Raw genomic sequence first — 16,197 nt, 5'->3', positions numbered from 1 at the left:
AGCCTCTAAATATACTATCGGCAGTTAATGAAAGTTTCTGACTACGTGCAAGTTTTTGATTCCCTCCAAGTATGGAATGAACTGTGATGTTTGGAAATCTTTGAATGGCTTTCTGACATTAATTAACGACTTATGCTTTTTCATCCACAAGGTAACTAAAATTATATGAAGATCAGGTGGTACGAATCTCGTTTACATTCAGTTCCGTAGATTTGTTTTCATGTACTCATATGACAAGTGATAAAATTCGTAACAGTTAGCAAGTTTGTTAACAAAAAGTACTCAAAATGGCTCTGAGCACTATGGGACTTAACATCTTAGGTCATCAGTCCCCTAGAACTTAGAACTACTTAAACCTAACTAACCTAAGGACATCACACACATCCATGCCCGAGGCAGGATTCGAACCTGCGACCGTAGCAGCCCTGCGGTTCCGGACTGCAGTGCCTAGAACCGCACGTCCACCGCGGCCGGCAAAAAGTACTCACAGAAGGAGAGTAACACTCTTCTGTTAAGTTACACTCAGTTTTGTAGTGATGATTGGTGTGATATTATCACAGAGCACAAAATGCTCACAGTTTTCTATATTGATTGAGAGTGCAGAAATAAAACATTAAATACTTATCCAGTTCAAAGTAATTACCTCGGTAACATTGCAATAATTCCCTACACGTGTAAAATAAAGTAATACAAGTTACTCTAAAAGAGTAATTTATTCCGCGTATATATGTAGAAAACAGAATACTTCTAAATGGCGATCATGCTATTCTCAATAAATCATTCTTTCACGCGTTTGTTGCGACATCCGACGAAAACAGACACTCTCTTGATATCAAGAAATTCAAGCTCTGGACACACACACACACACACACACACACACACACACACACACACACACACACACACACGAATCCAGAGATGGGTCCTGGGAGATAGGACGAGTCAAAGTTTTCCCTAACCACAAATGTAATTTTCGGTCCCCCCACTTTTAACAAACCACTGGTACCTAAGATTTAAATAATAATTATGCGTGGTGCACCGTGGTGCATCTTTTTAGATGCATTCAAAAATTGCATGTGTCATGCAATAGATTTAAGAACTGTAACTGCTGCAGACTCCCACAGATTAGGAAATGTTGTAATTTACACGATAAGAAATTAAGAGTGCACTCACTATTGTTTCACTTAGTACTGCAATTTTGAACAAGGGTCTTCAGACTATACTTATGCGAGCGCCTTTCCCCTTGTGTCTTGCTTTGCACAACTTCTTGTCGTTCCTCAGTTCCAGCTGCAGATTTACGAAGCGTATCGAATTTGTTATCGGCAGCAGGTACGGGCCCCTTTCCCCGAATGGAATGTCTCTGCAGCCAGTCAGGAGAACAGCTGGAAACTAAACGGCATAGTCACATTATTGTGACCACCGCCTGTGTTCAATGTCAACGAACAATAACCACTCACAGACGAGAGATGGCAACACTAGCAGTGGAGAGTATATAAAGCATGTTGAAAAGGGGGGTGGGGGGACGGCAAACGGTGTACGTTGCCGTAATGCGGAAACCGAGCGATTTATCTGACGTCCAAATAGACATGATCATTCGGTTTTGGGTCTAAGGTGGAACTATTTCCGAAACGGCTAACCCTCTGAACTGTTTGCGTGCCGCCGTGGTTAAGGGATACCGTGCTCCGAAAAATGGCGCAATCCAAGACCGGCACCGAGGCAACTGTGGCGTAGGCACCATGGGGCATAGATCACAGAAATGAACGGCGGCTGGGAGATGAGTACATACGAATAGACGTGCAAGTGTTGAACAACTGACCGACCACATCAACCAAGGGGCTACCAACATCATCTCTGCAGCTGGCACCTCGCTCATTCATCTATGCTGACTGCTGTCCATCGGCGACGAAAGCTGGAATTTGCAAGCAGCTGGAGATCCACTGAGTGGTGGCAGGTGGCCTCTGCTGGTGAATCACGTTTTGTGGTCCATCGGTCAGATGGCCGTCAGCGAGTACGGCGTTAAACATCCGAAAGGAAAGGAGGAGGGAACGTTATAGTCTGAGGAATGTTTTCGTGGCATTCGCTGGGTGGAAGGCACAGTGGATCAATACAAGTACGAATCTGCCCTTCTCAACCGAGAAGACACCACATCCCTATCGGTAACTCCCAGAATCTCACTGACTCTCTTCCTGCAAGATTCAAAGCCGTGTGTGTGCGCTGCAACAGGTGGTTATTCAGGCTTTCCACATATGGTCGTGTTAATGTGACTGGACAGACATCTTGCGTTTAACATAGCTTGTAATTTTCCAGATTACAGTGCCACTTTCACGACTTGATTTTCATGCTAAGAGGGGACTTCAGAAAGAAAGTTACGAGTGTCGTCCCACGCTAAGACCATTGCGCAACGAGAACGGCGCACTGTGAGAGGACTGTACATGATCTGGGTTTCGTGCATGGACAGTTCTGCTGTGTTGCAGGTAAGAGGTGAATCACAGTGTGGAAGTGAAATGACGTGGAAAGTAGAAACGTAGTCCAAAGTTGAAGTACGCGGGACAAAACACCTAAATTGTACACAGGTTCACCGTGAAATTCTGGCGGTATATGGGCCAAATGCAGTGTCACGTCCGGCATTTGTGAAATGGTGTCATCAATTTGACTAAAGCCGTACAGATGTGGGTGATGCTGATCGGGAAGTAAATCCACTAAATGGACCACACAGGACAATGTCCAAGCAATCGAGGAAAAACATCAGAAGGAAAGATATTTTCCAACGATGAGGACGTTTACACAGCAGTCCTCTAATGGCTGTGTGCCCAGTGGGTGGATTTGTGTTGTCGGGGAATCGAACGACTAGTAGAGCGTTCCTACCACTCTTTACAAAGTCTTGGTTACTATGTTGGAAAACAGTGTCACGTGACAGTGTCACTTTGCAGTATAGCGAAGAAGTCGATAAAAGTACTTGACGTACCATAATAATGGGTAACTTACTTTTTGAAGCCCCTTGAATTTTATTTTCTGAAGGTTACCTGAGAAACTTAGAAAACGGCAAACATGTTAAATTTCTAGCAAAATATTCTTTCGGTGGCAGGAGGTTTCACGATCACCGTGAACCGATACGACCTCACTCCTCCTCCCACCCCTTCCTTCATCTCACTGTGATTCCCCTGATCTAGGCAAATGCCGGAATGCTTCCTTTGCGAGGGCACGGCCGATTTCTTCACCCATCCTCAAATAAAACAATCCCAGCTTGTGCTCTGTCTCTGCTGAACTCGTTCTCGACGAGATGTTAAACCCTAATCTTCCTTCCTTTCTGATCTCTCTGAGGAGCAGTCGAACAATGTTAATCGATAGTGGAAGGAGGGTAGTGGCGTGAGAAAGTTAAAACAACTTTAACTTTTGGTGACATGGCAAAAAGTGCCTATAGTCGCGTGGCAGAACTGGAATATGGGTGTTTTCCAGATGCAACATTGGTGACACTACTCGACTGACGTCACTTGAATTTTGTGTAGAAACACGACTTAAAGCACGAGGGCAAGCCGACAATGTCTCAGTCTGTCATTGAAAAGCACTTTTTCTTTTTAGTTCAAGGAATGTGATTATTTTACGATGTACGAGGTGTGTGAGACAAGTAATGAGACTGATATCACTGCAAGCGATCTGGCAACGCTGTGTTGTTCTACTTGTGTAGACCGGTGTGTTCATCCCTTCCAGAGGCTCAGTCCGGGTTTCAGCTCCGTACAGTCAACATGTGATTTTTGAGAGCGCCATCAACGAAGTTGTGTTTTTGTTGTGTGTTACGAAAATACAACAGCGGAATTTAGAGCAATGTTATGGAATCAAGTTTTGTGTTAAACTTGGGAAATCCATAATGTGATCTTGGAAAAGTTGAAGCAGGTCTGTGGGGAACATTTCTTATCAAGAACTAAAATTTTTTGTTGGCTCACATCATTTTTGGAAGGTCGAGAACACGTTAAAGGTGAATCTCACTCAGAGGGACTTGTAACTACAAAAACGGACTAAAACGTCGAACGCTTGCATGCTCTTGTGAGATTGTTCCTCCAGGACAAACTGTCAAGTGTCTTACAATGATATCCTTGAAAGGCTCAGGAAAAGGGTGAATCGCGTGAGACCAGACATTCCAGACAAGTGGGTACTGCGTCATGACAACGCTCCATGTCGCAAGACCACTTCCACCACGGAATTTTTTACCGCAAAAGGCATTCCTGTTGTTCTAGAGTCCCCCTGTTCACCTGATCTGAGTCCTTATGACTTTCTCTTTTCCAGAAATTGAAAACGTCTTAAGAAAGGACGTCGTTTTGGGACTCTTAGAGAACATTCAAAAGATTATGTCGACATCTTAAAGGCCCTACAAGTTGAAGCCTTTCAGTACTGCTGCCAAGACTGGGAACGACGACTCCGCCGGTGTATAGCTGCTGAAGGAAAGCACTTTGAAGGGGACAATATGGTCGTTTGCACAATTAAAAATTTTTGTAGATAAAAAATTAGTCATTACTTCTCTCGTACTCCTCATAATCCCCTGTAAGGTAAGCACTTTCTCTACGGCTTTTCCCGTGAGTACTTTCTGTTCCTAGAATCTTTCTTTCTTTCTTTTACTACTGCCTTTATCACGCACTCTGCTCAGGGTCGGCAGGGTTAAGTACGGATCTGGCATGGTTAATTTTAAGGGGTGGCCGGATGCCCTTCCTGCCGCCAGCCCATACCCCCTGGGACGGACTTGTGTATCCCAGCTGTCTGTGTCTAGTGTAAATCGTGAAATAATGTGAATGTGTTCCCAATGTCTGCGAGTCGTGTAACTGAGGCGGGACGTGGGGACCAGCCCGGTATTCATCTAGTAGGATGTGGAAAACCGCCTAAACACCACATCCAGGCCGGTCGGCACACCGGCCGTCGTCGTTAATCCGCCGGGCGGATTCCATCCGGGGCCGGTGAGCGTACCCGAGTCCAGGAAGCAGCGCGTTAGCGCTCTCGGCTATCCTGGCGGTTCTACTTTCCCTTCCTAGAATATGATTCTGAATAACAGTTGGTTGAGATAGGTGTCGCTGAAACAGCTGGTTGTTCGGCCCGCAGCCGTTCGCGCTGAACTCTCCGGGCAGGCAATGGATCTTCGGCGGCGACCTGACACGGGTGGAGGGCCGGTCTACGCGGCCCTTCTGGGCGCTGCTGTTCTCAGACCTGCTGCTGCTTGCCACCGTCTCCAGAGACCGCGTCCTCTTCGTCACTGAGGAGCCCGTCCCGCTCCTCTCCGTCTCGCAGGCGTGCTTCAATATCAGGAAAAAAGGTACCTATCACCATTTGTCTACACACTGCTATACTGAACCTGCCTACATAGCATCTGCAGATACAGAGTAAGTTTTTGACAATGTTGACAGTATGAGGGTTCATCTGAGCTTTTGACATTCTTCTGTGGCTGGCAGAATGATCCGCATCGGTAGGACTGGCCTATAGTCAGATAGCTTCCCACGGACTAATATCCATATGTATTACAAAAATGGATGTACACTACTGGCCATTAAAATTGCTACACCAAGAAGAAATGCAGATGATAAACGGGTATTCATTGCACAAATATATTATACTGGAACTGATATGTGATAACATTTTCACGCAATTTGGGTGCATAGATCCTGAGAAATCGATACCCCAAACAACCACCTCTGGCCGTAATAACGGCCTTGATACGCCTGGGCATTGAGTGAAACAGAGCTTGGATGGCTTGTACAGGTACAGCTGCCCATGCAGCTTCAACACGATACCACAGTTCATCAAGAGTAGTGACTGGCGTATTGTGACGAGCCAGTTGTTTGGCCACCATTGACCAGACGTTTTCAGTTGGTGACAGATCTGGAGAATGTGCTGGCCAGGGCAGCATTCGAACATTTTCTGTATCCATAAAGGTCCATACAGGACCTGCAACATGCGGTCGTGCATTATCCTGCTGAAATGTAGGGTTTTGCAGGGATCGAATGAAGGGTGGAGCCACGGGTCGTAACACATCTGAAATGTAACGTCCTCTGTTCAAAGTGCTGTCAATGCGAACAAGAGGTGACCGAGACGTGTAACCAATGGCACCCCATACCATCACGCCGGGTGATACGCCAGTATGGCGATGACGAATACACGCTTCTAATGTGCGTTCACCGCGATGTCGCCAAACACGGATGCGACCATCATGATGCTGTAAACAGAACCTGGATTCATCCGAAAAAATGACGTTGTGCCATTCGTGCACCCAGGTTGGTCGTTGAGTACATCATCGCAGGCGCTCCTGTCTGTGATGCAGCGTCAAGGGTAACCGCAGCCATCGCCTCCGAGCTGATAGTCCATGCTGCTCCAAACGTCGTCGAACTGTTCGTGCAGATGGTTGTTGTCTTGCAAACGGCCCCATCTGTTGATTCAGGGATCGAGACGTGGCTGCACGATCCGTTACAGCCATGCGGATAAGATGCCTGTCATCTCGACTGCTAGAGATACGAGGCCGTTCGCATCCAGCACCGCGTTCCGTATTACCCTCCTGAACCCAACCCACCGACTCCATATTCTGCTAACAGTCATTGGATCTCGACCAACACGAGCAGCAATGTCGCGATACGATAAACCGCAATCGCGATAGGCTACAATCCGACCTTTATCAATGTCGGAAAGGTGATGGTAGCCATTTCTCCTCCTTACACGAGGCATCACAACAACGTTTCACCAGGCAACGCCGATCAACTGCTGTTTGTGTATAAGAAATCGGTTGGAAACTTTCCTCGTGTCAGCACGTTGTAGGTGTCGCCACCGGCGCCAACCTTGTGTGAATGCTCTGAAAAGCTAATCATTTGCATATCACAACATCTCCTTCCTGTCGGTCAAATTTCGCGTCTGTAGTACGTCATCTTCGTGGTGTAGCAATTTTAACGGCCAGTAGTGTAGTTAGGAACCGTTAATATATTTTGAGGTAGTGTAACTAACTACCCGCAAATTACCCTGACTGTATTCATCTAGTATTTGAGAATGAAAGCACTTGGGGACTTCCAACAAACTTACCACATAATACATTATTTCAATCACATACGACCATACGAGATGACAGGCATCTTATCCGCAAGGCTGTAACGGATCGTGCAGCCACGTCTCGATCCCTGAGTCAACAGACGGGGACGTTTGCAAGACAATAACCATCTGCACGAACAGTTCGACGACGTTTGCAGCAGCATGGACTATCAGCTCGGAGACCGTGGCTGCGGTTATCCTTGACGCTGCATCACAGACAGGAGCGCCTGCGATGATGTACTCAACGACGAACCTGGGTGCACGAATGACAAAACGTCAATTTTTCGGATGAATCCAGGTTCTGTTTACAGCATCATGATTGTCGCATCCGTGTTTGGCGACATCGCGGTGAACGCACATTGGAAGCGTGTATTCGTCATCGCCATACTGGCGTATCACCCGGCGTGATGGTATGGGGTGCCATTGGTTACACGTCTCCGTCACCTCTTGTTCGCATTGACAGCACTTTGAACAGAGGACGTTACATTTCAGATGTGTTACGACCCGTGGCTCCACCCTTCATTCGATCCCTGCGAAACCCTACATTTCAGCAGGATAATGCACGACCGCATGTTGCAGGTCCTGTACGGGCCTTTCTGGATACAGAAAATGTTCGACTGCTGCCCTGGCCAGCACATTCTCCAGATCTGTCACCAACTGAAAACGTCTGGTCAATGGTGGCCGAGCAACTGACTCGTCACTATACGCCAGTCACTACTCTTGATGAACTGTGGTATCGTGTTTTAAGCTGCATGGGCAGCTGTACCTGTACACACCATCCAAGCTCTGTTTGACTCAAAGCCCAGGCGTATCAAAGCCGTTATTACGGCCAGAGATGGTTGCTCTGGGTACTGATTTCTCAGGATCTATGCACCCAAACCGCGTGAAAATGTAATCAGATGTCAGTTGTGGTATAATATATTTGTGCAATGAATACCTGTTTATCATCTGCATTTCTTCTTGGTGTAGCAATTTTAATGGCCAGTAGTGTATAACATTTGCGTTTCTGAGGAAGTCCTTTAAAGTAAGATTATTTTTCTCAATGAGTAGATTATGACGGTCTTTTAATTTTTTTTTTTAATTTCGCCCAGTAATTATATGAAATACTGAAAATCATGAACCTGGGAACCAATTTAGAAATATAGACAATGTAATTGTAGTTGAAAAATCATGATTTATATATTTGTGTTGGCATTAGAGATGGGGGTGTGTTCTCAGAGCCTTACATTTATGCTGCCGGTGGTATGGAAAGTGTGTTTGTGTGCATGTGTGACAGCGACCGAGTTCCGGCTGCTGCTGGACGGCAACGCAGAGGGCGCGGCCAGTCCTGCGGTGGGTGGCTGTGGTCCGGAGCTCAGCCGCCATCCCAAGAAGAACATCCGCAGGCGCACCATCGTGCTCAGGGCTCCGACGCCGGAACTCAAGGCTGTCTGGCAGAACCTCATACAGCGACAGATGTACGTCACACACATTTCAGAATTCTATTATGCAGCACTCTCTGCACGCTTTAAAACTGGCAGCTTCCGCCTTACATACAGGATGAACCAAACTAAACTGACAAATCTTCAGAGGTCGTTCAGGGATACCTTCTGAGTATTTTGGTAACAGGGATCCGTGGTCTCTGGCGGCTCGTTATGAAGTTGTTGCATTTCGTTTGGTTTCTTGCTCCAGTTCAAATGGTTCATATGGCTCTGAGTACTATGGGACTTAACATCTGAGGTCATCAGTCCCCTAGAACTTAGAACTACTTAAACCTAACTAACCTAACGACATCACACACACCCATGCCCGAGGCAGGATTCGAACCTGCGACCGTAGCAGTCACACGGTTCTGGACTGAAGCGCCTAGAACCGCTCGGCCACCACGGCCGGCTTGCTCCAGTTAGTTTTATATCCGTATCGTAGGGAAAATAATGTACAACAGTGCAGATGTCGACGTTATTCCCTGTCTGTCTTCCTTACATTCGCTTGCGGTACCTACTGTTGACAACAGTAGTATCGATATGAAACTTCCTGGGAGATTCACACTGTGTGCCGAACCGAGACTCGAACTTGAAAACTTTGCCTTTCGTGTGGACAAGTGTTCCACCAACTGAGCTACTTAATCACGACTCAAAACCTATCCTCACAGCTTTACTTCCACCAGTATCTCTTCTCTTACCTTCCAAACTTCACAGAAATTTTCCTGTTAAACTTGCAGGACTAACACTCCTGGAAGAAAGGATATTGCAGAGAAGTGGCTTAGCCATAGCCTGGGGGATGTTACCAGAATGAAACTTTCTCTCTGCAGTGGAGAGTGCGCTGAGATGAATCTTCTTGGCAAATCAAAATTGTGTGTTAGACCGACACTAGAACTCGGCAACTTTGCCTTTCGCAGGCAAGTGCTCTACCAAATGAGCTACCCAAGCACGCGTCAGCACTTCTCCTCACAGCTGTACTTGCGCCATTACGTCTTCTCCTACCTTCCAGACGTCACAGGATTTTTCCTGCGAAACTTGCAGGATTAGCACTCCTGGAAGAAAAGGTACTGCAGACACATGGCTTAGCCACAGGGGATTGTCTGCAGGATTGTTTCAAGATTGTTTCCAGAATGCCCTTTCTCCCAGGAGCGCTAGTCTTGCAAGTTTCGCCGGATAACTTCTGTAAAGTTGGGAAGGTAGGAGAAGAGTTGCTAAAAACTAAAAACTCCTCTCGCACAGGCAATGAAGGTACCGACCGTCCGCCGCGTCATCCTCAGCCCACAGGCGTCACTGGATGTGTATATGGAGGGGCATTTGGTCAGCACACCGCTCTCCCGGCCGTATGTCAGTTTCCGAGACCGGAGCCGCTACTTCTCAATCAAGTAGCTCCACTGTTTGCCTCACAAGGGCTGGGTGCAGCCCGATTGCCAACAGCCCTCGGCAGACCGGATAGTCACCCATCCAAGTGCTAGCCCAGCCCGAAAGCGCCTAACTTCGGTGATCTGACGGGAACCGGTGTTACCACTGCGGCAAGGCCGTTGGCAGAAGAGCTACTGGTGGAAGTAAACCTGTGAGCACTGGTAATCTCGGTCTGGCACACAGTTTTAATCTGCCAGGAAGATTCATATCAGAGCACACTCCGCTGCATAGTGAAAATTCAATCTGGAACAGTAATGCCCTGTTTAATGTGTTGCCCTCAAGTTTGTATTCAGTATTGCTCGGTTCTACCTAGCTTTTTGCTTTCTGGCAGTGTCAGTTGTGCGTTAACAGTGATACAGAGCAGTACTGCGGACTGGTTTAGTGATCAAGAGTTGGCCGATACGCACCCCGTGTATGGATTCACTGAATGCATAAGAAAAGCGGCACTATGACGTAAAGTTGAGCTGCGACTCCGACCACATCGGATATACTCATCTACGAGAAATCAAATGCCGTGTTTTGTGCAAAGTGTTCTTCGTGTGGGTTGGTTAAATGGCTCTAAGTACTATGGGACTTAATGGCTCAAATGGCTCTGAGCACTATGGGACTTAACATCTTAGGTCATCAGTCCCCTAGAACTTAGAACTACTTAAACCTAACTAACCTAAGGACATCACACACATCCATGCCCGAGGCAAGATTCGAACCTGCGACCGTAGCAGTCCCGCGGTTCCGGACTGCAGCGCCTAGAACCGCACGGCCACCGCGTCCGGCGGGACTTAATGTCTGAGGTCATCAGTCCCCTAGACGTAGAAATACTTAAACCTAACTAACCTATGGACATCACACACATCCATGCCCGAGGCAGGATTCGAACCTGCGACCGTAGCAGCAGCACGATCCCGGATTGAAACGCCTAGAACCGCTCGGTCACAGCAGCCGGCCTCTTCGTATGGGGCAGCCGCAACTGTATACACAGATGAGGCAAAACATTACGACGACATGCTTAATAGCTTGTTTGTCCGTCTTTAGAAAGAAATACATCACTGATTCTGCGTATCAGGGATCCGATAGTTTGTTGGTAGGTTTGTGGAGGTTCAAAAAATGGTTCAAATGGCTCTGAGCACTGTGGGACTTAACATCTGAGGTCATCAGTCCCTTTGTGGAGGTATGTGGCATTAGATGTTTACGCACAGGTCACGTAATTCGCGTAAAGAACGGGTCGCTGATTTGTGTACGCGGTAATACCACCCGATATCGACCCTGACGAGTTTCATACGATTTACATCGGCCGAGTTTGGTCACCGATACTTCAACGTGGATTCACTATAATGCTCCTCAAACCACTGTAGCACGGTTCTGGCTCCGAGATAGTTATCCTGCTGAAAGATGACATCGCCGTCGGGGAAGACATAAAGCATGAAGGGATATCTGAAACCTTTTATGAAATATAAGGAATGTTGTGTATATTTCACTCTGGCTTTATCACTGGCGCGGCGCGATTGCAAATGAATGTGCTAGATCAGTTTAATATTCTCAAGAATGGTGACAGATAGGTATCTCTACCGAAGACTAAAGAAAACTCCAATATGGTAGCTAGATTTCATACGCAACAACACGTTATATAATATGTACCAAACGCAAAATAATAGCGACCCCCCTGTTTTTCATTGCACACTTTTCCGAATTTCACGCAGTGTCTTATTTTCGCGTAAATATCACAGTATCTACGACCGTTAACAAAATGATGGGCACGTCATCACGAACCTGACATATAAAGCTATCAGTGAAGCATAAATGAAATTTTTTGCCTAATAGTTTCTGTAAAATCGTTTGAGAAAGATCGCAAGGTCCGCGCTTCGATTCTGTCATCGCTGACCGGCCGAAAGATGGAAAACACTTATAGCCCTCCCCTTCCGAACAAACGAATGAACTCGCCCAGAGCTTTGGACGAAAACTGGTCACTTAGCATCGGTCACCGTACCCTGCGTGAGATATAACTGCTTCCATAAGGACCAGAAGTGGACCAACGCTTTATTGACTTGCTCCAACCATTTAGCGCCCAGTGGTAGTTTCACTGTCCTACCTCTTTCCGATGATGCTCACGACAGTAGCACGTGAACATTCGGCCAGCTTCGCCGTTTTTGAGATACTCGTTCACAGGCTCTGGATAATAATAATCTGCCTACTGTCAGAGTTGTTTATCTCTTCTTCCTTAACAGTAAAACTTATTGGCTGTGTGTCATCACAGTGATCGTCTGCTGGTTGGTTGGCTGATTTGGGGGAGGTAACCAAACAGCGACGTTATTGGTCCCATCGGATTAGGGAAGGATGGGGAAGGAAATTGGCCATGCCCTTTCAAAGACACCATCCCAGCATTTGGATGAAGCGATTGAGGGATATCACGGGAAACCTGAATCAGGATGGCCAGACGCGGGTTTCAACCGTCGTCCTCCCGAATGCGAGTCCAGTGTGCTAACCACTGCGGCACCTCGCTTAATGATCGTCTGCGTCTAACACGATTTGTGTAATTTGCGTAACTCTGCTTTCAGAGTATCGAATTGTTCTTTTGTACTGAAGTCAACCTGTTTTGTTTCTGCTTCTAAATGTTGTATTTGTTCCAAATCCTTTTGTGTCTTCCTTCGCAATTTCGTAACCGCAGCGCTAGGAACTATCTTGTTAAGCTTTTAAATAATTAAAGCTAGGTGTTTGCGATATCAGTCTGTGATTTCCTTCAATTTTTCGTCAACCTCAGTCTCTCTTTGAGAAAACTATTCTTGTAACAGTGTCCGTGTAGCTGCAATTTCTACGATCCTTGTAGTGACACTCTTTAACTCCTTTAATTCCTCCACTTAAATTCGCCATGAGTAGATCGATGTTTTTTTTTTTTTTTGTTTCATGAACCAAGAGATTTGCTAGTATTTTTTTTGTTTTCTTGTAATAACTGCTGAAGCAGAGGTCCAAGGTCATTATTCTGTAAAGAATTCGTAATACACGTTGGGTGATGAACTGGCTGTTCGTCTGTGTTTTCAGTAACGTCTGTAGTTTCTGAAAAAAAGTATTCAGCGTCCGTGTAGCGTTACTGTCCGACTGAGCGGAATCCACACCATTTAATCTAGCATGTTGGGGCTCATCACTGAAAGAAATATTGATATTGACAAGAATGTTGCTATCTGTGTTCTGTGGAGTGTCTGTATCAATCGTAGGCTGACTATTCATGAGGGAAACAGCAGCAGCATGAATTGTTACGTTAGAATTAGACTCTGTCTTATTGACAGCTAAATCATCTGAAATCAATGTACTTTATCTATCAAATTTTGCATATTGTTTTTGTGTGTGATGTTAGTGCTTCGCGACTTGCTATTCCCTGTAGTATGCGGCAAGTTAGCGGCAATAACAAAAAATCACAACAAATAAAGAAAATACAAAATCTATTCCATTAAGCTGTAAAGAAATACAAATTGTTAGAAAATGGAGCAGCGGAAAAGCAAAATTATAAGCAAATGGTAGGCGGGGACAGTGCACTTAATCTGATACGCAAAAATTCACAGAAAATTTGCCGACGCCCTATCCTTGCAGGAAAACCGCCAAGTAAAAGTTATCTTAATTAATAAAAAAGATAAAGAATATTACGTGATTTGCACCTGTTTGCTTTACTTCTGGATTGTCTCTTTCTGAATGTACGGTGTCTTTAGAAAGTAAGCTGTTGCACACCAAAAAAATTCCATTCATAAAGAAAAAAAATATGTACATAAGTTAACCTCACGTTTACAGTATTAAGAACTAAATCTTTCTGTGAGAATGAAAAATAAATATGACTGCGAGAATGTAAATAAATGAACCAACACTGTCTGTTACAAAAAATAATGACACTGAATTTTAATGAGAGTAATTAAACTCAGTGCTGTTAATTGAGCATGTGAAATACAAAACCCGCTCTCGTAGAAGAAAAACAATAGGCGCATCTTATTTTTTGAGCTGATCTCAGTTTCTACAAAATACAGAGAATCGCGGTAGCGCAATGCGATCTCTTAAATATATGCAGTACAAATTTGGTTCTCACGTAATTTATCTCACCTAATAAGGAATGTTCATCAGGTAATAGGTGCTAGAAAATGACGAAGCATGATCTGAGTTAATCTCAAGACAAAAATTCTTCTCAAGAAACTGTATTTCAAAAAATTATTCTAAAAAAAATTACTTGACGCTGTTCCAGTTAAAAAATTTCACGATTGAAAGTTTAGTAAACAATAAGAAAATATTTCATTGCAAATTACAATTACACAACTTTTTTAGTTTTGCATCACCTCGGTTCTTAGAGTTCCGGAAACTGTACAGAAAATTGGAATAGAGATCAACATAAACATCATTTCCGCCCTTTTTACTGCTCATGAAAACCGCACATTGCGTGTTGTACCACCATACAGCGAGACCTTCAGAGGTGGTGGTCCAGATTGCTGTACGCACCGGTACTTCTAATACACAGTAGCACGTCCTCTTGCATTGATGCATGCCTGTATGCATCGTGGCATACTGTTCACAAGTTCATCAAGATACTGTTGGTTCAGATTGTCTCACTCCTCAACGGCGATTCGGCGTAGATCCGTCAGAGTGGTTGGTGGGTCACGTCGTCCATAAACAGCCCTTTTCAATCTATCCCATGCATGTCTGGAGAACATGCTGGCCACTCTAGTCGAGCGATGTCGTTATCCTGAAGGCAGTCATTCACAAGATGTGCACGATGGGGGAACGAATTGTCATCCATGAAGACGAATGCCTCGGCAATATTCTGCCGATATGGTTGCACTATCGGTCGGAGGGTTGCATTCACGTAGCGTACAGCCGTTACGGCGCCTTCAATGACCACCAGCGGCGTATGTCGGCCCCACATAATGCCACCCCAAAACAGCAGGGAACCTCCGTCTTGCTGCACTCGTTGCGCATTGTGTCTAAGGCGTTCAGCCTGACCGGGCTGCCGCCAAACACGTCTCCGACGATTGTCTGGCTGAAGGCATATGCTAAACTCATCGGTGACGAGAACGTGATGCCAATCCTGAGCGGTCCATTCGGCATGTTGTTGGGCCCATCTGTACCGCGCTGCATGGTGTCGTGGTTGCAAAGCTGGACCTCGCCATGGACGTCTGGAGAAAAGTCTCGCACCACAGTTCCTGTCTCTCTGCATCTCCTCCATGTCCGAATAACATCGCTTTGTTTCACCCCGAGATGTCTGGACACTTCCCTTGTTGAGAGCCCTTCCTGCACAAAGTAGCAATGCGGACACGATCGAACCGCGGTATTGACCGTCTATGCATGGTTGAACTACAGACAACACGAGCCGTGTACCTTCTTCTTGGTGGAACGGCTAGAACCGATCGGCTGTCGGACCCGCTCCGTCTAATAGGCGCTGCTCGCACATGGTTGTTTACATCTTTGGGCGGGTTCAGTGACATCTCTGAACAGTCAAAGGGACTGTGTCTGTGATACAATATCCCCAGTCAACGTCTACCTTCAGGAGTTCTGGGAGCCGGGACGCTGCAAAACTTTTTTTCATGTGTGTACTCAAAATCAACATTGGAGACATATGAAAATGCAAGTCAACATGAAAATTTATTCTAACACTGGAGTCCTCATATTAATAATTAAATTCTTTTTGTCTTTTCAAATCTATTAGCACTGACTGTGACAAAACTTGATAAAAAAGCAAGAAATTCCTGATTTGAATGTCTGTGTTGAACCAAGAATGCCTAAGTAAATGCTGCCGCACTAAAGTAAAATATCTTCAGTCGTTACCTTAAATCTCAATCTTCTGAAAACAGTATCTGTCTTAGTAAATCCATAACATTCAGCACATAATGCTAATGTTCCTTTTTTAATAATAATATTTTCCATCAGATCAATAAAATAATTTCCAAGAGCACCATGTTCTGCGTCCTTCCTGTACACGCTTACCGCCACGACACCCCAGTACAGCTCTCTATCCCCTCTCCTAGCGATCAACACTTAACAACCGCGCATCTTCACAGAACAAAGATGATCTGACTAGTTTCCGGGCAGGGCAGCGTCTCTGACAAGACTGTGCGCACATTACATAATGATACAAATATTACATGCGCGTTCTAAGACATCCGAAAACAAGAAAATTATCTACCAAATTATATACACACAACTTTCGTGTTGTTACCGCGTTTCGTGTGTTTTCATTGGAAGACTTCTTATAAGTAAAACTATAGGAAGACGGAACACGTTACTTCTTTGCTGGACTTCATCA

At 45.4% G+C, this 16,197-nt stretch overlaps 1 protein-coding gene across 1 annotated transcript in view; it reads left to right on the top strand.

Annotated features, from left to right (window-relative positions):
- The window catches only part of LOC126470665 (uncharacterized), a 1,059,339-nt gene that overhangs the window by 668,914 nt on the left and 374,228 nt on the right, over positions 1-16,197 (top strand). Inside the window, exons 13-14 of the mRNA XM_050098659.1 lie at positions 5,086-5,296; positions 8,327-8,507. Coding sequence (XP_049954616.1) covers positions 5,086-5,296; positions 8,327-8,507 — 392 coding nt within the window. The remainder of the gene's footprint in view (positions 1-5,085; positions 5,297-8,326; positions 8,508-16,197) is intronic.

The sequence above is a fragment of the Schistocerca serialis genome, chromosome 3 (genome assembly GCF_023864345.2).
Source record: "Schistocerca serialis cubense isolate TAMUIC-IGC-003099 chromosome 3, iqSchSeri2.2, whole genome shotgun sequence".
Taxonomy (NCBI): Eukaryota; Metazoa; Arthropoda; class Insecta; order Orthoptera; family Acrididae; genus Schistocerca; species Schistocerca serialis.
Note: the sequence above shows the minus strand (reverse complement) of the source record. Positions and strands in the feature narration are given on the sequence as shown.